The sequence below is a fragment of the Aulonocara stuartgranti genome, assembly GCF_965226115.1.
Source record: "Aulonocara stuartgranti genome assembly, chromosome: 1".
Taxonomy (NCBI): Eukaryota; Metazoa; Chordata; class Actinopteri; order Cichliformes; family Cichlidae; genus Aulonocara; species Aulonocara stuartgranti.
Window position 1 is genome coordinate 40,062,516 of NC_138939.1, and position 25,074 is coordinate 40,087,589.

The 25,074-nt window shown below is 42.1% G+C and overlaps 2 protein-coding genes across 7 annotated transcripts in view; one reads left to right on the forward strand and one right to left on the reverse strand.

Annotated features, from left to right (window-relative positions):
* sh2d7 (SH2 domain containing 7) lies at positions 1-14,876 on the reverse strand. 2 transcript variants are annotated; one of them, XM_082538687.1, is made up of 7 exons: positions 14,201-14,876; positions 12,833-13,007; positions 11,666-11,755; positions 11,421-11,586; positions 3,531-3,770; positions 766-1,413; positions 1-677 (listed from the first exon to the last, which is right to left on the reverse strand). In XM_082538687.1, the coding sequence occupies exons 2-7, from the start codon at positions 12,985-12,987 to the stop codon at positions 633-635; spliced, it is 1,344 nt and encodes a 447-aa protein (XP_082394813.1). In that variant the 5' UTR covers positions 12,988-13,007; positions 14,201-14,876; the 3' UTR covers positions 1-632. The 2 variants fall into 2 exon arrangements, with proteins under 2 accessions (XP_082394813.1, XP_082394814.1); XM_082538688.1 differs by lacking the exon at positions 14,201-14,876 and having other exon boundaries at positions 12,833-13,128.
* The window catches only part of dapk2a (death-associated protein kinase 2a), a 16,408-nt gene continuing 5,333 nt past the window's right edge, over positions 14,000-25,074 (forward strand). For 2 of the 5 annotated variants that reach the window (XR_014277606.1, XM_082538649.1), the window contains exons 1-9: positions 14,003-14,044; positions 14,541-14,633; positions 14,863-14,947; positions 16,030-16,251; positions 18,354-18,492; positions 23,551-23,680; positions 24,404-24,479; positions 24,583-24,735; positions 24,878-24,923. Coding sequence is in view for 4 of the 5 variants with exons in the window: in XM_082538649.1 (XP_082394775.1) it covers positions 14,600-14,633; positions 14,863-14,947; positions 16,030-16,251; positions 18,354-18,492; positions 23,551-23,680; positions 24,404-24,479; positions 24,583-24,735; positions 24,878-24,923 (885 nt within the window). In the remaining variant the exon portion in view is untranslated. The other 3 variants (XM_082538650.1, XM_082538651.1, XM_082538652.1) reach the window with 3 other exon arrangements.

Sequence of the window (25,074 nt, forward strand, 5' to 3'; positions counted from 1 at the left end):
TTGTCAGTTGGTCTTTACTTTATTGATTTAAAGAGCACTCTACACAGGATAAAAACCACAAAGTGCTTCACAATAAGGGTCGGAGACAAAGGAGACCACAGGTCTAATCTGCTGAAAATAAGTAATTGTAATAAATTGTGAGTAAATAAGAATATTTATGGATGTTTTTGTGCGTTACAGCCCTGAGTTTGATTCAAAGGATCTGATGATGTGAGTTAAAACAGGGCTAAGATCAGGACCTAACGTAATGATTTCAAACCTTTTTCCCATTCAAATCCATGACAGCAGTGCTGAGATTCTTGTCAACAATAAAATCCAAGTATTTAACAGCAGGTGTTACAGATTAGACATTGTTCATATCCAAGGACCCAACCTCAGACAAAACCAATCCTTTCTGATTTAAAAACATTTGTGATTGGGTTCAGTCCCAAAAAACCCTCGTCTGTCCAGCTCAGGGTTTTTTGTAGCTTTGATTTTCTTAATCTTACCTATGTGTAAGCCTCTTATCTTGACTTTATCTCTATCCCTATGTCACTCACAGCACACAGTCATCTGCATATAAGAACAAATAACTGGAGGAGCAATGTTCATCTCGTTTATATTAAGGAGGTTCTCCACAACAGATTCTGCATTTATTTCTTCTTGTAGTCAGGTAGGAATTTCTTCCACTTCATGTTCTGCAAACAGAACATAAGAAAAGTTCATATATTAATATTTTGCTGCTTACAGTAAGAACTGGAATACATAGTATTCTTTCAGGCTTACACTTTTACTCCAGGTGGACTTTGACTTCTTGGTCTTCATGTCGTCCAGCGTCTCATAAGTGTTGCCTTGAACAGCAGCTGCCTCACCAGGGATCTGCTCGTAGGTGTCATCTCGCAGCCTAGCAGGAGTTGTCACCGGAGGAACCTCAGCATACATGTCATCTCCTCGCTGGGTTGAACGGCTTTCAGACCCCTCAGAGGTCTGGTACAGAGGGTTGGATCTTGATATTTCCTGGTCATCATTGTGCTCTTCTGACCTGATCACGCTTTCATGGGGTGCGTGGAGGGAATAGGTTTGGCAGGTAACCCTCTTTCCTGGAACAGGCGATGTCAGAGACAGGCTGCTGAGCTGGTTGGAGTACTCCTCCTCTGTGGTGTTGTTGTCCAGTTGTGGTAGGGATTTGCTCCTGCTCTCTACTTGTGTCGACTGAGAGGTTGTGATGCCAGGAAAAAGATCACCAGGGTACATTGTGTCAGTTGCATCAACCGAGTCTTTGTTAGACATTACTGCTGAATTTGTGTTTGCCATGATTCCATCTGCTCTGTATGCGTCCATCTGGGATTTCATTGGATGTGAAGTTGTATCAGGCAAGGAACCACTCAGGGTAAATCCTAGAGGAATCCCTCTTTTTGGTCCTGGAGGCATACCCTTAATAAAAATGAGTGACAAAGTAGTCCAGTTACACAATTCACTAGCATTTCTTTAAATTAAATAAATTTCATTAGATTTTATTGTATTTAGCACCAATTCATAACAATATTTGCCTCAAGATGCTCTATATTTGCAAGATGAAGACCCAAGCCCAAGAATCACATGATCTACTTTTACCAAGGACATGGCACGATGGAAAAGAAGAACAACTGACTGGACGTTGAGTCATTTTCACATAAAATTTTGACTTTTAGTCTTCTGAATGAAAAGACGAACAACAATGAATTTTAGTCAAATTTAGGCATCAAGATCAACTAAATATCGTAAGATTATAGTTGACTTAATCTAAAGTTGATTCAGTTAACAAAAATATTAAGTGTCCAAGTTTGACCACGTTGCTCCAAAAGCAAATTATTTTCCATGAAATCAAATGTTCATTAAACGTTCAAGTGTTGAGATGTTGTTGTGTTTTTACAGAGCATGGGAAATAGGAAGGTTATACTGTTCCCTGAGGCAAATCAATGTGTGTGAAAGTTTAGCAAACAAGGAGATTACTTCTGATTGAATCACTTCCAAACTCGCGTCACGTTTATACTCAACTTCCTTTATGATTTGTTCTCATCTCTCCAGAATATTTTCATCTCATTTTCACTCGTTGAAAAATGTGTCAATTCATTTCATCATTTTTATCCTTCTGCATTATTTTTTATTTTACTTATCATTTTGCTTTCATCCGAAAAAAAATTGTCACCAAAATTAACAGTGGATCTGCCAGAGGGCAGGACAGCAAACTGGAACTGTAGATATTACACAACATATTTAACATTCATCTAAAGAGCTAGTATTATCTATGGGTGAAACTGAAACAGAGTCTGAGATTTTATTCTCAATAAAACTGAGTAGACCTCAGAACAGGCAGGACTTTCTGATGTAATTGTGATTTTAGCAAAAGTGACATGCAGGTGCACTGTCCTGCTGAAAGTCTCCATCAAGTAATTCTATGGCCATGAAAGGCTGTTCAAGCGCGCTCTCATTAGGCTGTACATATGCAGGAAGCTGCAAAACACCGTTCTGTGTCATATATAAAATTGTGGGGTTTTTGTACGTGTGTGGAGTCGAGTAAGGAAACACATTTTCCACACATTAGTAAACCTTTGTACCTGTTTGCTGAAGTTAATTAAAGCACACCAAACCAGATTCTGTGTACTTCAAATACACAGTGGCTAAACAGAAAATTCAAGACCACTGTTACCCTGGCCCAACAAAGATCTCTTCAACAGCAAGGCATGTAATAGAGTAAGAGTAAATTAAATACAGGCCTCTCTCATACTGGATGGCAAGACTGTAAGGTGAAAGCATAGCTCCCATCACTGACAAACTAATAAGTTCTAAACGTTATCAGAAAATTCTACAGTAAAATATCAGGAGAGTGGTTCGTGCCATAAACGTGTAACAGCTCTCAGCTCCAGACAAACAGCGCAGTAACTGTTTAGTTGCAGTTCTTGCTGCTCAAAAGCATCACACCCGATACTGAAAAGTTCACACTTTTCTCTTACAGAAATGTAACACTGGATCATTTTCTTTTTTTTTGGATCAGTGCTTTATTTGTCTGTATTACAGGTCATGTCACATTTTAGGTCATATTTATGCAGGTTTCACAAATGTTAAGAATTACTGTATTTTTGGTCCATGTTTGTAATGCAGTTCTTATCATATACATATGAAATATAGCTCTCATATTATGTTACTTTGCAATCTTTGTTGTGTTGATGCACAAAATGAGCTTTAACTGTGAAGTTGGATTAAACTGATTTTGCTGTTGGATGCTGCCACTGAAAGCAAACATTTAATTATTGTGAAACTGTGTTGCATACCTGCACACATTAGCATAATTTGCACATAAGTATGCACGTGCAGTGTTTTACACAAATTTTCTCCTACATGATTCTTGAGCTATTGAATAAAATTAAATATAAAATTGTAATTCCCTAAGAAGTATTTTGACTATAAAGCTTTGTATGTGGTGAGATGCACACTTTTAATTACATGTTATGTAATTACAGCACTTATAATTCTGTATTCTTCAAAAAGGACAGTTCAAGTGTCCAGCTTACCTGGGAAAGAGACATTGCATCCACAGACACCGTCCCCGTCAGCCTTCTGGCTGTGGATTTCGGTGGTATGGGTGGCTGCACTGCAGGAGGGTCATTTTGCTGCTGAATCCTTTGATTAGTACCCACATGGCTGTGATGATCACTTTTCTGATCCCACAGAGTCCGCAGTGCCTGCACGCTCACCCCAGACATCTGTTTGGTGTTATAGTTCACCACATCATACAGTTCATTTGTGTCCACCTGAAAATCACAAGCAACATTATTGTCTAATAAGAGCTTCAACAAGCAAAACCAGACAGATCATCTGATGACATGACATCAAATTCAGTCACATGTTAAGGTATGATTAGCTTGTGGAGACCAGACTGCTGCATTTAAGGATTAGACATTGGACAAGATTAAGGTTTAAGAATGAATTTGCTATTATGGAACTAAACATGCAAAAGATTGCAAGAACTTGACTGATGCAGTGGGAATGAACATCTGGACCTTTGCTAGCAACAAGAACTTTTGAACCAAGCTTTGCATACCCAGGGATGGAGCCATCTGACCAGCGTTATGATTTCTCATAAACTTGGTGAAATAAAAACAGCAGGCCCTTCTGTTTATCAAACAGTGTTTGGAAGACTCTGTTGCACTAATATGGTCTCAGAAAAAAGAAGCATTTGGGAATGTGTTCCTGTCCAGTCAACAAAATAAACTGAGAAGCACTCGGTAGTTTTTGTTAATGCTAACAATTAACAGTGGTGTTGAAGATGTAACTAAAATGGCCAAATACTTCAGGGCATTAACTGAATCACAGACAGCAAACACCTAGTTTAGTTTCATGAAAAAATGGCAGTTTTTATCTTGCTAATAGTTTTGAATGGATTTTTCTTTTATTGATTAAAGTTTCTTCAGCTCTTGTTCTGTGACAGTCGTGAGTTAAACTGCTATACACAACAAAATCCGTCAGCTTAGGCTTAAGTGTTCTTTGGCTAGAAGCTGCTGTGAAAGTGTCTCAAAATGTCAAAGTGTACATTCATGACGGCCTGCAGGTGGCAGCATGTGCTCTAAAAACTGAAGTGACAAAAGACTAGAGGAGGCTGCACAGAAAATGGACAATATACAAGCTTCACCAGTGAGTCCTGAGGACATTAATGAACAAAGCTTGCTTCAAAATGCAAGTGAACAAAGAAGGAGGGTATAAAGCGAACAACTGATAATAAGTAAAAACGCTGACATATCTGCAGTCTAACATCCAAAGATGAATCTTGCTGCTCTGAACACAACAGAATGTCAACAGAAAAAATTCTTACTAACATCAAGGGAGACGTTTTAAAAAACAAATAAAAAATAGACGTATTACCTTATCACCAAGAGAAAAGCTGAAGTCAGACAGAACCGAAACATGCTCGTCATCACTTGCAGACAATTTAGAGAAAAATAAAAGGAAAGGATGACACTGACATTATGAAACTATGCTGACATAAGAAGTCACGTGGATTTGAGACAAAAGCACTGATGCATGTAAGCCAGTAACTGTTTTTTCAAAATCACATATAAAAGGCTAACAGGTGCTGATGGAGATATTAGTGCAGATATCACTCTGGAAGAAGAGCATAAGAAAGAAGCTTATAATGGAGAAAGACTACAGGTTGGTCGTATCCAGTCTGCTAAGAGCGCAGCACACCCATGTGACAGATCCATGGGATCTCCATCTCCTGCTGTTGCTCTACTAGCACAAAGTGTTTAGGACAGTATAACGCTGAGCAGGCTACCCACACCGGAACCAACAGTGTTCAGTGGTGAGCAAATCCAATAGAAAACCTCCTTAATGTCACTGATAGACCAATAGGGCATCTCTGCTGCTGATTTAAAAAATGCATTGGTGGCCCCACTTGTAATGTCTACAAGGCATGTTCTGGAAAAAACATAATCAACAATACGGTCAGGCATTTGTTTTTCAAAGAGCATTTAGAGAGAAGCTATCAAACCTGTCAAAAGTACAGACGAAAGATCCCAAAGGAACTTTACAGACTCCATGAATGGTAGCAATGCCTTATGTAAAGGGCCTGGAAATATTGAATGACAGTGAGAAAAATCAGAAACTGCCTGTTACAAACGCTTTAATAGAAGTGGAGAGTTTCCCAGTTTCAGTGCCATAGTGTCATCCCTGTTGTGGAAATCATCTGGAACCCAGTTACCTTCAACTCTGCTCTTCGCCCAAGTTACGCAGCGACAGTGAGAAGCTAAAGGACATTAAAAGGACCAAGCACCAAAACAAATGTACACTGTGACAAGACATCAACCAGATCACATGGGGAACACCAAACTCACATCAGCTTCACAACTGCACAAACCTCATAAAAAGGTCTCTAGAAGACAGAAGGACGTATTTGACGGCTAATGAGCTGTGCTATGGCTTTTTGACCTCCTAAGACCTGAACTCTTCCACAGCATGCATTTTTAATTTCTCTTTGCTATTTGGGCTGATTGGGACCTGATGAATGTAAAAACAAAGAATTACCTGATTTTTATTTATTTATTTTTTTTTTTTTTACTACCTGATTTTCGTTTCTGAGAAAAAATCCACATATGAGGACATTCATTTTAAATTTCGATATACAGTGTATAATATAAGTGGTGGATATTTTCATCCAGACATCCTAAAATGTGATGTCCACATACAGTGGGGCAAAAAAGTATTTAGTCAGCCACCGATTGTGCAAGTTCCCCCACTTAAAATGATGACAGAGGTCAGTAATTTGCACCAGAGGTACACTTCAACTGTGAGAGACAGAATGTGAAAAATAAATCCATGAATCCACATGGTAGGATTTGTAAAGAATTTATTCGTAAATCAGGGTGGAAAATAAGTATTTGGTCAATAACAAAAATACAACTCAATACTTTGTAACATAACCTTTGTTGGCAATAACAGAGGTCAAACGTTTACTATAGGTCTTTACCAGGTTTGCACACACAGTAGCTGGTATTTTGGCCCATTCCTCCATGCAGATCTTCTCGAGAGCAGTGATGTTTTGGGGCTGTCGCCGAGCAACACGGACTTTCAACTCCCGCCACAGATTTTCTATGGGGTTGAGGTCTGGAGACTGGCTAGGCCACTCCAGGACTTTCAAATGCTTCTTACGGAGCCACTCCTTTGTTGCCCGGGCGGTGTGTTTTGGATCATTGTCATGTTGGAAGACCCAGCCTCGTTTCATCTTCAAAGTTCTCACTGATGGAAGGAGGTTTTGGCTCAAAATCTCACGATACATGGCCCCATTCATTCTGTCCTTAACACGGATCAGTCGTCCTGTCCCCTTGGCAGAAAAACAGCCCCATAGCATGATGTTTCCACCCCCATGCTTCACAGTAGGTATGGTGTTCTTGGGATGCAACTCAGTATTCTTCTTCCTCCAAACACGGCGAGTTGAGTTTATACCAAAAAGTTCTACTTTGGTTTCATCTGACCACATGACATTCTCCCAGTCCTCTGCTGTATCATCCATGTGCTCTCTGGCAAACTTCAGACGGGCCTGGACATGCACTGGCTTCAGCAGCGGAACACGTCTGGCACTGCGGGATTTGATTCCCTGCCGTTGTAGTGTGTTACTGATGGTGACCTTTGTTACTTTGGTCCCAGCTCTCTGCAGGTCATTCACCAGGTCCCCCCGTGTGGTTCTGGGATCTTTGCTCACCGTTCTCATGATCATTTTGACCCCACGGGATGAGATCTTGCGTGGAGCCCCAGATCGAGGGAGATTATCAGTGGTCTTGTATGTCTTCCATTTTCTGATGATTGCTCCCACAGTTGATTTTTTCACACCAAGCTGCTTGCCTATTGTAGATTCACTCTTCCCAGTCTGGTGCAGGTCTACAATACTTTTCCTGGTGTCCTTCCAAAGCTCTTTGGTCTTGGCCATGGCGGAGTTTGGAGTCTGACTGTTTGAGGCTGTGGACAGGTGTCTTTTATACAGATGATGAGTTCAAACAGGTGCCATTCATACAGGTAACGAGTGGGGGACAGAAAAGCTTCTTACAGAAGACGTTACAGGTCTGTGAGAGCCAGAGATTTTCCTTGTTTGAGGTGACCAGATACTTATTTTCCACCCTGATTTACGAATAAATTCTTTACAAATCCTACCATGTGGATTCATGGATTTTTCTTTCACATTCTGTCTCTCACAGTTGAAGTGTACCTCTGGTGCAAATTACTGACCTCTGTCATCATTTTAGGTGGGGGAACTTGCACAATCAGTGGCTGACTAAATACTTTTTTGCCCCACTGTATGTGGATGCCAGGTCCTAGGAGGTTAAAGCAAGGTCAGGTGTGAAGGATGTCAACACTGTGACACTTCTGTGAGAAAGCACAGTAAAACAGTATCTGGTCTCCATGTGACGGGTTACACCTCTGCAGCACACACCCACCTCCCTCCTGCCTATCACCAACCATAGATTAACCCCTCAATAGTGAAACAGGTCTCCTGATTGGCTGCAACTGCCCCAGAGCACTAGCACCCAGACGAGTGATACTTTGCAAAGACGATGAGGGTTACACTGTTCAAACATTTAGGGCAGAACACAGTTGTTGGTTTATCATCTTCCTTCAAGACAGACATGGTGAAGACCTTCTCCCATCATCTTGGTATATAAGAGATCCCTCGACTACCTGTAATACAGTGTGGAATATTGTCCACTATTGCATCCACATACAACCCACTGGGATGTACTACTACCCATCTTCTCAGTAGAAAAAGAATCCTGCAAGAGATGTCAAAGCACAGGATGGGATGACCCATTGCCTGAACATCTGAAACTATGGTGGGAGCAATGGAGAGAGGACTTTGCCAGTCTAGAGACAGAAGGATAGGCAGATGTTGAAAGCTTTGAAGGATGAAAAAGGGACTGCATCCTTTTTTAGATGCAAGCACCATCACCCTTATGGAAAAGATACATATAAATCTTATAGAGTTTTTATCTGTGAGTGAAACTTGTATGAAAAGCATACAAGAGTGAAAACAGATATAATATCCCTAGAAAAAGTATATAAAAGAAACTTGTATGTTTTGGATTCTTACTAAAATGATATATGAAAGTGGCCACTTTCATGAGTAAATCATATACGCCTTATAGCAGCAGCAGCAGCTGTCTCAGTCTCAGTGAGTAACATGCTCAGGTAAGAGCTGTGTTACAGCAATGTGGAAGCACTCTTCTGGACAAGCTCTAAAGCTGTGCCGAGCTTCATTATACATAGATAATGAAGTACACCGTTTTCCCACATTGGTTGTAAATAGCACGCAGTGGTTTTATATGGTTTTATGTCCCCTCCAGTGATATACCATCTACTGGCTCATGAAGATTAAGTCAGTTGGTTTCATCCCACACCTGTCAGTGTGTGGTCTGTTGGAGACCAAGTAAACCTATGGAAGATAAAAGAATGAGCAACCTCCCCACAGAGCGAATGGAATCCTTCCCACCCGCCACTTACTGTGGTGCCACCTTTGAGTTTCTGTGGCGTAGACTGGTCGGCCCATTCAAGACCAAACAGGGATGCGAGGAACACAAGAAATACGCCCTGCTGTTTACATGCTTTAGCTCTTGTGCTGTTTATGTTGAACTGTTATGGAATCTGTCAACCAATGCTCTCGTCAGTGGTTTGCATTGCTTTTTTGCACTATGGCGCTCAGTCAACAAATTAAGTGTGACCAAGGAATCAGTTTTATATGTGCCAGAATGAAATGAAAGCAGCTGACGTTCCTCATAGGAAACCAATGTAACTTTGCTATTGTACGAACCCACGGTAATCATAAACAGCAAACTGCTTGGAGCGCTCACTAACAGTGATGATACAGTGTTCTGTAAAAAACTGTTTCAAGTTACAATGCATGTACAGCATCAAATGAAATAGTCGGGAGTGTAAATTGCCTCCAATGCAGTGTGCTGTAAAGGTTTGTAAATTTTGAAATGCAGTTATTTCTTATTATAAATGTTTTGAGCCTTCCTGTAATAACATCCATCCATCTTCTTCCGCTTACTCCGAGGCCGGGTCGCGGGGGCAGCAGCCTAAGCAGAGAAGCCCAGACCTCCCTCTCCCCAGCCACCTCCTCCAGCTTATCTGGGGGAACACCAAGGCGTTCCCGGGCCAGCCGAGAGATATAATCTCTCCAGCGTGTCCTGGGTCTGCCCTGGGGCCTCCTCCCGGTGGGACATGCCTGGAACACCTCACCCAGGAGGCGCCCAGGAGGCATCCTTGTCAGATGCCCGAACCACCTCAGCTGGCTCCTTTCGATGTGGAGCAGCAGCGGCTCTACTCTGAGCCCCTCCCGGATGGCCGAACTTCTCACCCTACCTCTAAGGGAGAGGCCAGCCACCCTTCGGAGGAAGCTCATTTCTGCCGCTTGTATCCGCGATCTCGTTCTTTTGGTCACTACCCACAGCTCGTGGCCATAGGTGAGGGTAGGGACGTAGATCGACCGGTAAATTGAGAGCTTTGCTTTTACACTCAGCTCCCTCTTCACCACGACGGACCGGTGCAGCGTCCGCATTACTGCAGCTGCAGCCCCAATCCGTCTGTCGATCTCCGGCTCCCTTCTCTCCTGTAATAACAAATGTCTTACTTTGACTGGAGCTTTACACTCGTAATTACAGAAAGGTAATAAAAAAAGTCTAAAACAGCAAAGGAAGCTAGAGGTTACTGAGAGAGAGAAATGAAACACGGAGAAACAGGGAAAGTAAACAAGGAGTTGAGCTTCATCTAACATGGCAGCGAGGTTAAATATGTCTGCTACATGTGTTTAAGCATTTGGGGGTTTTTGTATATAGAGGACTTGCTAATTTTCTTTTGCTAAGAATTTTTAATATACTTTTCTTTTGTTGTTGACACGTATGCTGGTCTGTGATAGTATGAAGCTAAGCTGCTGAAATAAACAGAGTTCAGGGTTAAGTTTTCTTCAGCCTGGCAGTGAGCTAAACACAGTACAGGAACAGAGAGGAGAATTTCATTGTTGAGCAGAAAAGCAAAGACATTCCAGATATTTCAGATCTGCTCTCAGACGCAGAACGGAAGGCAGATCTCGCATTTGCTGGAGATTTGCATTTCTGCCTCAGACACTGAACCTGATTTTATACACTCCTTTTTTCTCACAGAACAGGAAAGCAAGAACTTAAAAGAATTCGTGTTTTTATTATGCATAATTGTAACCTCTTTTTAAGATGAGAAAAAGAGAAGACAAAAAGGCAACAATCCCAGTTTCTCATGTGGCCCCGTGAGGAAATCGGTTGTGCACCTTCTTGGTTGTGGGGCGATCGTGGCTCAAGAGTTGGGAGTTCGCCTTGTAATCGGAAGGACAGTTTCGTCTCGGTCGTTGTGTCCTTGGGCAAGACACGTCACCTGTTGCCTACTGGTGGTGGTCAGAGGGCCCGGTGGCGCCAGTGTCCGGCAGCCTCGCCTCTGTCAGTGCGCCCCAGGGTGGCTGTGGCTACAATGTAGCTGCCATCACCAGTGTGTGAATGTGTGGATGTGTAAAGTGCTTTGGGTCCTTAGGGATTAGTAAAGCGCTATAAATACAGGCCATTTTACCCCTGGTTTACATCTATCAGAGGCTGTCTGAGGTCACAGTGAAGTACCCATTAATGTCAAGCTCCATATTACTTTGGGGAGGTTTGTGGTTCAGGTTACATGCATCTTTTTACTGGGCCTCTCAGTTCATTGTGTGGCAGTGTAATCTCTTGGGTTATTTCCTGTGTCATATAGTTCACACTTCCCAGTGTTTTCCTAATTCTGGGACGACTGCTTTGGGGCTTCTTTGTTCTGCACCAGCCTAATCAAATGGCTGTTTGGTTCATTCAATCTGCCTTCTGTGTCTTGTGCTTGGGTTCCACTTCTATAAACCCTGACAGCCTCACCTCATTACAGCTGGAGGTCAGATATTCTCCAAAGGGCTGGATGGCGCTGACCTTGTAGTGTTGGATCAGCTCGGTGAGACTGCCGTATGTCTGAGAGTCTCCTGATATGATAAAATGTCCGTCTTGATTTTGGGTGATAACAAAATGGCGGCACCTGTCATTACCCCTTGGGAGAAGGCAGAGAGAGGAATGAGGAAGAATACTGAAACAGTTCAACAAGGTCCAGTTGACATGCTTTGCCTTACTTGTAGGACAGGATGTAGCCGAAGGCTTTATCAGTGAGACGAATGAGAAAACAGCCCATACTTTTATCCCTCAGGAGATCCTCTGCTTCCCTGCAGCGGAAAACAAAACCGATCCAATTGAACAAACCGGCAGTCAAACTGGATTTGAAACACGCCATGAAACTATTCATTTCACTCTTACATCACTCAGAAAACAGAGCTCTATTGATGCCGAATCCAGAGGTAACATTTTTAACGCTCTAAGCAAAATTCCTTGGAAGCGGGGACAGCCGTCTTCTGTTCAGCACAGCCACGGCCGTTCATTAAGAGCCTTCTGGTCATTAATGTCAACAGACTTGTAGCTAATGCGCTATAACTTACAACTAGCTCTCGACTCGTTTTTATGTCGAATGCCAGTCTTTAAGAAGGAGCTTTAATCTGAATAGTATGATGCGAGCAAAGACAATTCATATTTTACCTCGTTTTTGGCTGTGATTAATATGGAACAGAATATTGGCTGCTTTTTATTTTCTGAATACAACTCCTGTTCTCCCAAACAGATGTAGCTAAACTTTTGCTTTGAAAAAGTCATTGAGGTAAAAGTTTGTGGGTGCTTTCAGCAAAACATGTTTAAGTATAAGAAAAAAAAGCTCTAAGTGCATGTCCTACTGCTGCAACACTATCTGCATCTCTATTTTATCCCAATCAGTGAAAAGTAATTAGAAACGGACAAATACATAATACGTTCACCTATATGTTCTTCCCTCGTCTAACACCAAGTCAGCAGTCCTAACGTGAGGCATGAGGTAGCATGGAATGAAAATGATATTCAAACTCTGCATTTCCTCAGTAGCTACCCACAAACACGGACAGTAAAACCATAATAGTGATGGGAGATATTTACAGTATTTACAGTGTTCAAATGAAATCACAAGTAAGTGATGAAGCCCCAGTGAAGCAGAAATTCTTGAACTTCCTATAAAAAAGCCTAATTTTTTTCATGTGCTCAGTCATCTAGAAAGTTGATTCTGTTTATCTGGACGTCGCGTTCTCAGTGGGAGAAATGTTTGGTCAGTCATCAAAGTGGCTTCTTCACTACGTCCAGGTGAACAGAATCAGCTTTCTGGGTATCTTCTCGTCACTAGTCTCTACGTGTCCTGAAGCAAAGGTCTTTTGTATGCTGCTTACTTTCTTGTAGCAAGGCCTTGAAACCAATCAGGGAAGTTTCCATTGTGCTGGACGAGCGGCGCCTGTGTCTCAGTAAACCATCGAAGCACCAGCTCCTTCAGGCCCCCTCCTTCCTGTGGTTCCATATTCAGCTCAACACCCGACCTCTTCTCCATCTACATCCATATGTGAGCTGCTGACAGAGCACAGGTGATACAGTGTGCATACTCTCTGCTCTGACGTAATACTTCTAAAGGAAGCAGAGGTGCCTCATTTGACTACTTCTGTCTCTCATCTGAATCGGGGTATTGTTGCAGTTTATCTAGTTCATCTGCCACCAGCTTTTCTGCCTCACATTGCACAGGCACTTTCATTTTACTATCTGTGTTCCTTGTTCCAGATTGAACTTTAACAGCTTGGCCCAAAGTAAATATTTCATTTGGTTTGTACCTTGGATTAACAGATCTATACAAAAACACATATAGCTTTAGATGACCTTCCCCCCATGTTCCTTTTCATGTTTCTAAGCACACCCAGTCTCACTCTCTCCCACTGAGCCTATATAAAACTACTAATGTCACAACTTAAAGCACATTATGTGCACTGCATGCAAAGGATAGAAGTCCAAAGTTACATTGTTCATGTGCTATGGTCAACAATAATAAAACTTTAAAGACTATTAGCGAAAAGCAAATGCAGCAAAGGGGGAAAATAAGAGAATCGGTCAAAAAAAAACCATACAAGAGGATCTTACTGGACATAGGAATACAAGACCAACTGGAAAGCCTGACTATTAAGATTTCACAAGCATTTTTGCAAGGGGGAGCTTAATAACTAGAGTTAGACTCTAATTGACTGAGCAGACTGAAGAGTGAAAGACTAATAAAAACAAAAAGTAACACTGATAACAGGGACTACTAAATAAAACAGGAAAAGAAAACAACATACCTACCCAACGCCTCCTGCTTACCTCTGTTCTCTTTACCTGTAACAGACTTTTACTTTGTAAAATCTATATACGCTACTGCTTATTGAAAACAGAACAGAAATATGAGATTAAAAATAGCAAGTACTGAAACTGCAGGAAGAGAGAATTCAAAATCTGGGTAGAACAATTATATCCCACAACTGATGCTGTAATTTCCTAACATTTATTATTTATTACCAGTCTACCAACCCACCACATGTCACCCTGGCCCCAGCAGGTTATAGGTGACGTGGTGAATGTTGAAGGTAAGGATGTAGCTACAGCTTAATGAACAGTTCTTACTTTAACTACACCATCTACAGTAACCATAACTACAGTTTGCTTTGTGCCTTCACATAATATTTACACATATTTTTCTCCTTTCCTTTGAAACTGCTTGATACCTCTTGTTCTATTATTACCTGCATTTCATTGTAAGGAGGAAGATTACACGCGTTATAGAGAAGTCTCTTGAGTAACACATGAAGTGTTGCTAAAACAGTCCACTCATAAACGTGAAACAGGACCACTGTGTATTTGTTTTCATATGTCACATGTGTGATTCAACAAATTCGACGTTAGCGTCTCCGTTTTTACTGCGTCACCATTTTAATCATGTTAATCTTACCAAACACAAACACATCGTTCAGATCCTGTAACTGTTTCTCTGAATACACGTTTTATCGATATATAACGACGACATTTGTTTCCAACTATACGAATTTTGTGAGACTTTTCTGCCCGACTTCGTGATCTGTGCAGAGCGCTGCAGCCACAGACACGGGGACACGGACACGGGGACACGGACACGGGGACAGGGCATGACGAGGAGGAAGTCCACGAGCACAGAGTTACGTATGTTTTAAAAACATTTTCTACACATTATCGTTGTGTAGCGTCTGTCTGGCACGACACGCTGCAGTTCCTGTGATCTGTTTTTCCAGATGACATCGGAAACTGGTTATTTTCGGGGACAGGCTTACTTCAAAATCTTTTCCCTTTATTATTTGTAGATGGTTTTTTAAAATTGGGCCATGTTGTTTAAGTAAAGCACTTTTTACGTGTTATTTAATTATCATTTCAGGACAGACAGAAATAACATCAGTAATGGATCTATTCAAGCAACAGAAAGTGGAAGATTTCTATGAAATTGGTGAAGAGCTTGGCAGGTACAGACGCGCACGGCTTTTGCATCTGCTTTAAATGTAGTTTAATGAGTAACAGCGGCTAGTTTAATGTAAATCAGAATGCAGATAGTGAGACGGATGGATTGACTACAAACTCAACCACCAACCAGAACACCAACTACTTCAACGTGTATTCCTGTGTTCATTTAACTGCTCATCACTGGTAATCCTGGTGTAGGAAATATAAGGCATGTTTGCAGAGTAGACACCTACACAAAATACACTGGGATCTTTTTCAAACTTGACTTACATTTACTCTTCCACAGAGTTATTTCTGAGCTCTAACGGTATGGAAATGACACTGGGTCATTAACTGCACCAGTGAAAAGTCTTTTATTTGTCTTTGGCTGCACACAGCTTCCTTTTTAGCTGATGATTGCTGACACACACTCTCTAAATATCAGGTGGTTTCTAAAAGCGATCCGCTCTATTTCTGAGAGAAGTGAGAAACAAAGTTGCATGTTTGGCTTTGCTTTTGTTGCTGTGTGTTGTGTGAGAGAGACAAATGTCATGCACATCAAACTGCTTTTTAAAGGACTTGTTTATATTTAGCAGAGGTTATATTTGCTCTTAGCCTGGCTGCAGGAAGTGGAGTGTCAGCTTACAAACCATTGAAGTGAACCAGGAAAAAATAGATGCATCTGCATGGTCATATAAGTGAATTTGAATGTTAAATACTGTACATGACCTGTGGTGTAACTGTGCAGTTTGTTGTTGTTGTTGTTTGTGTTGTCATTTTCAATATAGATAAGGAAATTTGTGGGGTGCATTCTAGTTAGTAAAGTGTCAAACAGTCAAACTAATAACTAAATTACTCATTGGTCTATTTTAAAATAACTCTAATTTTCCACAGTCAATAAAACGACCTACAAATGTTGTAGTTTGCTTAAACTTTGCAGTGCGCCAGACTTTGCCAAATATTTATGACAGTTATGTGCAGTCAATAGGACTGCACCCTTGTTTCCATCTAACCTGCAGATATGTTCATGGTTCTGTGTGGTAGTTAGGAAGTGATTTTTTCAATGATCTTCATTTGATTGTGTGATTTCCTCTCTGTGTTTGAGTGGGCAGTTTGCCATTGTGAAGCAATGTCGAGAGAAAACTACAGGTTTGGAATTTGCTGCTAAGTTTATCAAAAAGCGGCAGAGCATGGCCAGCTCTCGTGGAGTCCGGCGAGACGAAATAGAGCGAGAGGTAAACATCCTCCAGCAGATTCAGCACCCCAACATCGTCATGCTGCACGACGTCTATGAGAACCGCACTGATGTGGTGCTTATCCTGGAGCTGTGAGTAGCTGATTATAACTACTATAATTACTCAAAGATTATTGAGTAATCCCAATTAGCTTCTCTAAAATACAGTACAGTGGAAAATCTTCATGTATATTCTATATTTTGCCAGGCAGATGGGAAATGGGTGCACAAATCATTGAAATGTGCAAATATGCATGAAAATACAGGCATGCATAATATAGCAAACTCTGAGTTGGTGGTAACAAGTGTGAAAGTCAATATGTGAAATGAGTTTTCATGAACAGAATAGGAAGGTCATTTCAACACTATTTATTGGATATTGGCTTTGGTTTGTTCTGTCCTCTGTCAAGATCATCCCGCAGTGCTTCAGTAATGTTAAGGTACCGTGTCTGCAGAGCCCATTTCTTATGAGGCTGCAGAAGGATCAACTGAAGGATCATAAGACAGTTTTTTGCTGGATTTTTCTGAAGGACGTAACTTTCAGATACGGCTCGTCTGCTGTATATAGTTTTTTAAGCCCAATATTTCTTCTTTTCTGCTCTACTTGTCCAATTTTCTCAAAGTGTTGTGAAAAAGCATTTGACACCTTCTTGATTTCATTTTATCGTGTCTGCTAAAGTTCCATGTTTTAGATCAATATTAGACAAGGATAACTGGAGTCAATGTAAAACAGTTTCTAAATTGTGTTTTCATTTATTAATGGAAAATAACTACCATTACCTAAGTACCTACCTAAAACTTGGTTGATTGTATTAATTTTGTCCCACTCTTGGGAACATGCAAGTCCAGACTTTAACTAACATCCACAAACGGACAATCAGACGTTCTCCTTCAGGATTTTTTGGTATAGAGTAGAATTCATGGCTCCATTACTGATAACAGGTTGTCTGGATCCTGAAGCATCGAAGCAGCCCCGGTACATCACACTACCACCACCACGTTTGCTGATACCCTTATATGACTTGCTGTTTTAGTTTTATGTGAGATGTAACAGGATGCAAACCTTACAAAAAGTAAAACATCTGTCTTTTTAGTCCATAGAACATGTTCCTCCTAAGTTTTTAGGGTCATCAAGATGTTTCTTGGCAAATGAGATGAGCCTTTGTGCTCTTTTTTGTCAGTAATGGTTTTCACCTTGGAAATCTACCTTTTTTCCCCATTTCTTGTTACTGAATCATGAACACTGATCATAGGTGAGGCGAGTAAGTCCTGCTGTTCTTTAGATGTGGTTGTGATGTTGAAACATGTCCTTATAATATATGTTGCCTAGAGGGGACTACTGAAATTAAATTGGTACTGTATAAGTGAAAGCAAGGCTATCAAAATAAAACAGGAAGTAACACACACTGAGACCCAGACTAAAACACGTGAACTTGATAAAGGGGCTGGAGAAAGACAGGGAGACATGACTGACTGGGAAGAAAAAAGGATGAAACACAGAGAGACTATTGACAGGAAGAGAAACTCAGGGACCAGAACTGGAGACATTAACTAGCCATGGCAGGGAAACCAGGAACCTGCAGAGACAGGACATGGAGAAACCAGACAGACACAGGGACATGACCGGGGAGAAAAAAGGCTACAAAACATGGAGAAAAAAAAATCTTTAAAAAGAAATCATTTGCTATATGAAGCTATACACCATATTATATATTTTAGATATTAAGTATATACACTAGATTGCCAAAAGTATTCACTCACCCATCCATGTAATTGAATTCCGGTGTTTCTGTCACTTCCGGGGCCACAGATGCACAGAATCAAGCACCTCAGAATGCAGACTGCTTCTATAGAGAACAAGTCGCTCTCAGGAGCTCAGTGAGTTCCAGCGTCCGACTGTGATAGCATTGCTCTTGCCCAGTCATAACATTTTCTGGCTACCAAATATTCACAATTTTAAATGTGTGGGAAAAGTTTGGAGATGGTCCTTTCTGTTCTAATATGACCTGACAGAAGAGCGGCGACTGCAAGACAGGCCTACTCGTCCAGCATCAGTGGACGGATAGGCCTGCTCACTGAATGTGTGAAAGGTTGTCAGACAGTATGTTCCTGAAGCTATTCAGTGGGAAATGAAGGAGAAACGTATAAAAAGAGATAAACCGGCATTTTTTACAGTGATTTTTTAACCCTTTCAGAGTCTCTGGTGGTGAGCTGTTTGATTTCCTGGCCCAGAAGGAGTCTCTGAGTGAGGAGGAGGCTACTCAGTTCATCAAGCAAATCCTTGAGGGGGTGAACTACCTTCACGCCAGAAAGATAGCCCACTTTGATCTTAAGGTTTGTCCAAACAAGATATATCACAGTCTCTTTTTTCACCACAGATAAGATGTTTGTGGTGGTGGGGTGTGGTTTGAGACTCAGCTGCCAGGGAGCAGCGGTGCAGTGGGTTCAGGGGGCAGTGCCAGGGGAGGCTTTCTGGCACAGTTGTCAAGGGTAATCGTATTAGATGTCTCCTATATGTAGTGATCCAAACCACCCAATAACCGCCAAAGGCCTCTATACTACTTGTACAAGCTTTCAGACCCAGAGCTCTTACAGGAACGAGCCCAAAATAAACAGGACAAAGGGATCAATATCAGCCAGGCGCTGTGTGACTCTTCTATTACTCCCATTTTCAGCATTTTGGCTAACTCCCTCTGAACAATTTGCCTTTTATGTTCAGGAACCCTGTAGGGCCGTGAACGCACCGTCACGCCAGGCTGCGTTTCAAAACGATGCTCAATGAGAGACGTTCTGCCAGGCAGGGGGGGAACACGTCCGCAAAGCGCTGTTGCCCGCTCTCTGGGCGTGTCAGATGGTCATCACAATGGAGGGAGGTGGGAATGATGGACTTTTGCTCTCAGGTCCAACACGTACTGAATCTCATTCTTTGCAGGGCTCGGACCTACGGAGCCCCGCAGGGGACATGGGAGAAAAAAAAAATTAGGGAGAAAAAAAAAATTAGGGAGAAAAAAAAATTAGGGAGAAAAAAAAATTAAGGCAGACTTTTGCGAGATCTCGCAAAAGTTGAATTCCAACAATGGCGGCAGCTACTTAGTTGTAATATTACTCTTTCTGGGTCACAAAATACACTTTTAAGATAGTTTGAGGCATGAATGTAGTTGTGTAAACGTCAGATACCTGCTCGGTTTACAAGACATCACATATTTGCAAAAGTGCTCCGACGTTTTTGGAGATCTGACACCCACTAGCTCGAAGCTAACGGGAGGTCGAGACCTACTACAGCCAGGAGGAACACCGCTTTCCCGGCACATCGTGCCTCGACCTCCCGGTCGGCTTCGAGCTGGCGGCCTCCGAAGAATGCGCCTAAAACTTTTGCGAGATCCCGAGTTTGTTTTGCGAGATCTCGCAAAAGTCCGTATGAATTTTTTTTTTCTCCCTAATTTTTTTTTTCTCCCTAATTTTTTTTTCTCCCATGTCCCCTGCGGGGCTCCGTACGGACCTTCCTCCCAGCTTTCTTTAATCAGGTCGAGCACCCCATGTGGCTTCTGGCGGAACAGCAGCTCAAAGGGAGAAAATCCTGTGGAGGCCTGGTGGACCTCGGCAACTGCAAATAACTGAGGGTCTAACCAGCGATCCCAATTGCATTCATCTTCGTGAATGAACTTACAAATCATGGACTTCAAAGTCTTATTCAGCCACTCCATCAGCCCGTCAGTCTGAGGGTGGTAGACGCTGATCCGAACAGATTTAATGCCCAACAATTTGGACAGTTCCCGCAGTGTGCGAGACATGAATGACGTGCCCTGCTCAGTCAATATTTTTTTCAGGATACTGACTCGGGAGATGACCTGAAACAGTGCCTGTGCCCCACGCTTTGTAGAGATGTCACGCAGTGGCACTGCTTCCGGGTATCCCATTGCATAATCCACCAGAACTAATACAAAGCGATAGCCACGTGCACTCTGGTGAAATGGCCCGATGAGAACCATGCCAATGCGCTCAAACAGAACCTCCACTAGTGGGAGTGGGCGCAAAGGCGCTTTTTGAATGGCTGGCTGGTTAACAAGCTGGCATTCTGGGCAGGATGCGCACCAGCGGTGAACATCCACCCAGATGCCCGACCAATAAAACCAGGCCATTATTTGCTCCAGAGTTTTGTCACATCCCATATGCCCTGCCATGGGGTTATAATGAGCCGCCTGGAAAATCATTTCCCAGCGGCCTTGTGGCACCAACAACTGGCTGTGTGTGTCCTCCGTGCGAGTGTCACGACTCACTCAATATAACCTGTCTTTTAATAACACGAACATGAAGTGCGGGTAGGTCCGCACGGCTTCAGGGTGCACCACGTGACCATCAATCTCAATCACTTGGTCAAAGGCTGAGCGCAGAGTGTCATCAAGAGAATGCTCCAGTGGGAAATCTCCTGTGGGGGTAATTTCCAGGTGGCGGGGGGTGGCGCGTCCTCCCTTGCTTTTGCGGCCAGGTGATCCTCCACCAGTGTGACCGCCACGTCCACGTCCACTTAGCTGTCTCGCCGGCAGCGGATGATCCTCCCCAGTCAGCCTGCAGGCGCGGAACCGCCGGCGATGATCTTCTTGGGTGAGGCCCATCTGCTCAAACACGGCCTGGCTCATGTCAGCGACGCAGCTCTGTGAGGTCGGTAGTAGGCTCAGGGCTGCCGTTTGCAACTCCTCCGACAGTATTGGAATCAGGGGGTCTACTGTGCTTGTGGCCACTGGCACGCCTCCGCTGTTGCATGGAATGCCTCCAAAAAAACCTGAGGATCATCACCGTCCCCCATCCTTTGCATCACTACTGACAGAGGCAGGGGCCTCGACGGTGCAGGAGCCCCAACTAGCTGCTCAAGGACCCTGGTCTGCTGGTCTGAGTGCTCCTGCAGCTTAATCAGACGCTCCCGCTGGGCCACCGCCTGATCTTGACACATCGTTGCCAATTCAACCAGCATCTGTGCCAACAACTGTGCAGGCTGGGTAGGTAGCGCATCGTGCGGGTCAGACATCCCACTCCTGGGTTTCGGTACCACTTGTAAAAGTACACGACGCACACGATGATCGTGCTCACTATAATTGCGTTTTATTGAAAGTTGTGAAGTCAGGGAACACAGTCGTTCCAGTCCAGCTCTCTCCGTCCCCGCTCAACTTTGCCTTCACTATATAGAGAAACAGAAAGAGACACTGTCATCAGTCAGTCACCACCACCTGTGGCTCACCTGCCTCCCGGTACCACCCCCTTGAGCTCACTGCACCACTCCTCCCCTGCAGCTGAGCCAGGGACAACACCTCCAAAACATATGTCATTGCTGTAGATCCTAGTGGTCTGGATCAATGTTCGCTCCTGGCATAGAGCTTGAAGTTATCCATGTGGTTAACATTAGCTCCATTCTGCAGTCTGTATCCATTGCCATTTTTGCTAACGATCTGGCTGAGGGGTTTAGGCCTATGCAGAACAGCCAGGGAGATACTGCATCTCCTTGGTCAATCCCACACTTGATGGCGACTTGTGAGAGTTGACTTCTAGTGTGTTGCATTGGGTTCATGATGAAGGCTCTTAGGGTTCTGTTGAATTACAGGCTTTCTTGTTGTCAATCCAGGTGTTTCACTGGTTTGTCAGTTTGGTCTTATAGTCTCAAGTCTTCCAGTAGTTAATGTTGTACCCATTCCTTCCTGCTCATGTATTGATCAATGTGCCATCTTAGCTGCTGTGATAACTGACAGGAGCTTCCATGTTGTGCTGAGGCAGGTTATTAGCCAGTAGTTTCATGGATCGAGTCCCTTCTGAGGGGTCATGATGAACAAAGCCAACTTACAAAAACAGTTGCCTCAAGGTGTTTTATATTGTAAGGTAAATAATACAAAGAAAACGGAAAAACCCCAACAATCATATGACCCCTTATGAGCAAGCGCTTTGGCGACAGTGAGAAGGAAAAACTCCATTTTAACAGGAAGAAACCTCCGGCAGAACCAGGCTCAGGGAGGGGCGGGGCCATCTGCCGCAACCAGTTGGGGTGAGGGGATCAAGACAGGGCAAAGTGTGGATGAGAACCATTGCATTTAAAAATAATTAAATGCAAAGTGGAACCACGCAACGTGGTGTATAAACAGATAATGAGTGAAAAAGTATGTTTGAAGAAGAAACACTCAATGCATCATGGGAATCCCCAGCAGTCTAGACCTATTGCATCATAGCTAAGGGAGGGATTCAGAAAGGTCACATGGTCCAGCGTTAATTATATGCTGTACCAAAAAGGAAAGTGTTAAGCCTAATCTTAAATGTGGAATGGGTGTCTGTCTCCCAAATCCAAACTGGAAGCTGGTTCCACAGTTGAGGGGCCCGAAAGCTGAAGGCTCTGCCTCCCATTCTACTTTTAACTAGTCTAGAATCCAAAAGTAGGCCCAGAGTCTGAGAGCAAATTGCTCTAATGGGGTGACTAGATCATTAAGATAAGATGAGGCCTGATTTTTTGTATGTGGAAAATGACTCCAAGATTCCTCAGTATTGCTGGAAGCTGAAGTAATGCCATCCAGATGCCATATTTCTTAGATATTTAGTGCAACAACCTCAGTTTTATCTGAATTTAGAAGCAGAAAATTCGAGGTCATTCAGGACGTTGTGTCTTTAAGACATTCCTGCAGTTACAAAGCTGCTTTTGTATTTCTAAACAGAATCTAACAATCTAAGTCAACAAAACAATCAATTTTTTAAACTCTGTATCTTATCTTATCTTAAAACTGTATTGGTGATGCAGCGTTTCAGACACGTACCTGGTGCTCTCCTGGAAGAAGCATCGCTCCGTACGGTTTGAACTAGGATGGGTGTGGGATAAGTTAGAGACCAAAGTAAAGAAAACAGAGAACAACTGAAGAAGTGAAAAGAATAAAGAGTGTGAAACAGTTAACACATTTCTTTGCTTCAAACATCAGTATGTGTTATTTCAAACACTGTAAAAGAAAAAAAGAATAAGACCAGGTGTGTCCAAAATGATTGACTGGTCTTCATATGTAGCAACACATCTGAATGTGCTAAGTGAAAAAAACAAAACATTGTAACAACATTTTTCTGACATTTAGAAACAATCACTTATCTGACAATGTATCCCATGTACTAATCAATAAAATGATTTATTTCACTCGTAGTTGAAAACTTGTTCGTAGACCAAAATGCCACTGAGCATATAGTAAATAAAGTAAATTCATGAATTAAGCTGTGCATAGAAACATGATGGGTCCATTTTTCACTGCTTTCCACAAATGATTTTTCCCTTTTTTAATTTTTCTTCCCTTTTTGTATCAAAAAATCAACTCACATGTTTTAGAACCTCCTAATGTGAAGTGTTCAAAGTTGCTTAGTACATGTTCTTGTCTTCTGCAGCCTGAAAACATAATGCTTTTGGATAAGAACACACCCTTGCCAAGAATAAAACTGATTGATTTTGGTCTTGCCCATAAGATTGAAGCTGGAGTTGAGTTCAAGAACATCTTTGGAACTCCTGAGTTTGTAGGTAAGATTATTATTTATAAACTGGGGTAGCAAAGAGCTCATATTCCTTCACTGTTGGTAAATGGACTGGTTCTTATATAGTGCTTTTCTGCTCTACCTGGGGACTCCTATTGCTTTGTACAACACCTCATTCACACCAGAACTTTTTTCTTTTTCGATTAGTAGATGTCCGAGCTCTATCTCCGGAGCTACAGTCACCCAATCTTTTTCATTCCATTTTTAAAATCTTTACATCACTTGCCAATCTGTCTAAGATTTAATTTTTGAAGTCTTCTCAGGAAATTAAACTGATTCTGATTCTGACCTCTCAGCTGTTATGAAGTCAATAACTACATCCCAAAACTCTGGAAAAGGCAGCCTGAAGATTTAGGGGATGTCGATCTAGCCACTTAATCACAACTCTCAGCTTTGCTTAAACGATCAGAAAATAATCTGGACAAAGACGAAGGTAAACAAAAATAATCAAAAAATATCCACAAAATAATAGAAATAAGAAAAGCTAGAAAGAAAAGCATTGTTTACTGCCAGCAGTTCTACAATGCAATGGACATTTTAAAGGAGTTTGGTCCCAGTTATCCAGTTAGCAATCTGGTTTTGAACTGTCATGTCTTTAAAAATAGAAACGCATTAAAGGGTTTGCAATATTAGATCTAAATACAAGGAAATGTTTACCTTTCTGTTTTATGTGCATATTTATTTATTTTTGTATTGGTTGCCTGTAAAGCTCCAGAGATTGTCAACTATGAGCCCCTTGGATTGGAAGCAGACATGTGGAGCATTGGTGTCATCACTTACATCCTGCAAGTTAACCTCGCCCAATATTAATGTGGCATCTCCTACAATATCATATACATAGTAATGCAGCAGTATAATAAACTGCACTTTTTTATTGTTTTATTCCAGGCTGAGTGGTGCCTCTCCTTTCCTGGGGGACACAAAACAGGACACACTGGGGAACATTTCAGCCATAAATTATGAGTTTGATGAAGAGTTCTTCTGTCACACCAGTAAGCTGGCCAAGAACTTCATCAGCCAGCTACTCGAGAAGGATAAGAAGTAAGAGCTCAGGGATAGCTTAGTGAAGGATACTTGTGCCACAGCAGGAGAGTAAAACGCACATTAATTCTGGAGAGCTCATTATAGTCACATCACCACTTTTACATAATGAAAGTTAGCAAGATTTTTTTTTGTCTCACAGGAAAAGATTAACAATTCAAGATGCCCTCAATCACCCATGGATCAAGGTAATGCTTCTGTTGAAGCCATCTCAGTTCGCAGAGCAATGCATGGCTATCAGAGAGCTTTATAGAGAAATGATGCCTCAGAAACCACTTAGGGCTCTTCGCTTTTTAAAAACTTCACTGGTATAAATTCAGAAATTTACAGAGAAACAGG

Excerpts from the sequence above, each read along its gene's own strand:
- sh2d7 (XM_082538687.1), bottom strand. The coding sequence starts at position 12,987 with ATGGAGAAGAGGTCGGGTGTTGAGCTGAATATGGAACCACAGGAAGGA. Across the intron at positions 11,587-11,665 it reads GGCTACATCCTGTCCTACAA|GGGTAATGACAGGTGCCGCC; the intron begins GTAAGGCAAAGC and ends CCTTCTCCCAAG. Across the intron at positions 1,414-3,530 it reads ATGCAATGTCTCTTTCCCAG|GGTATGCCTCCAGGACCAAA; the intron begins GTAAGCTGGACA and ends ATTTTTATTAAG.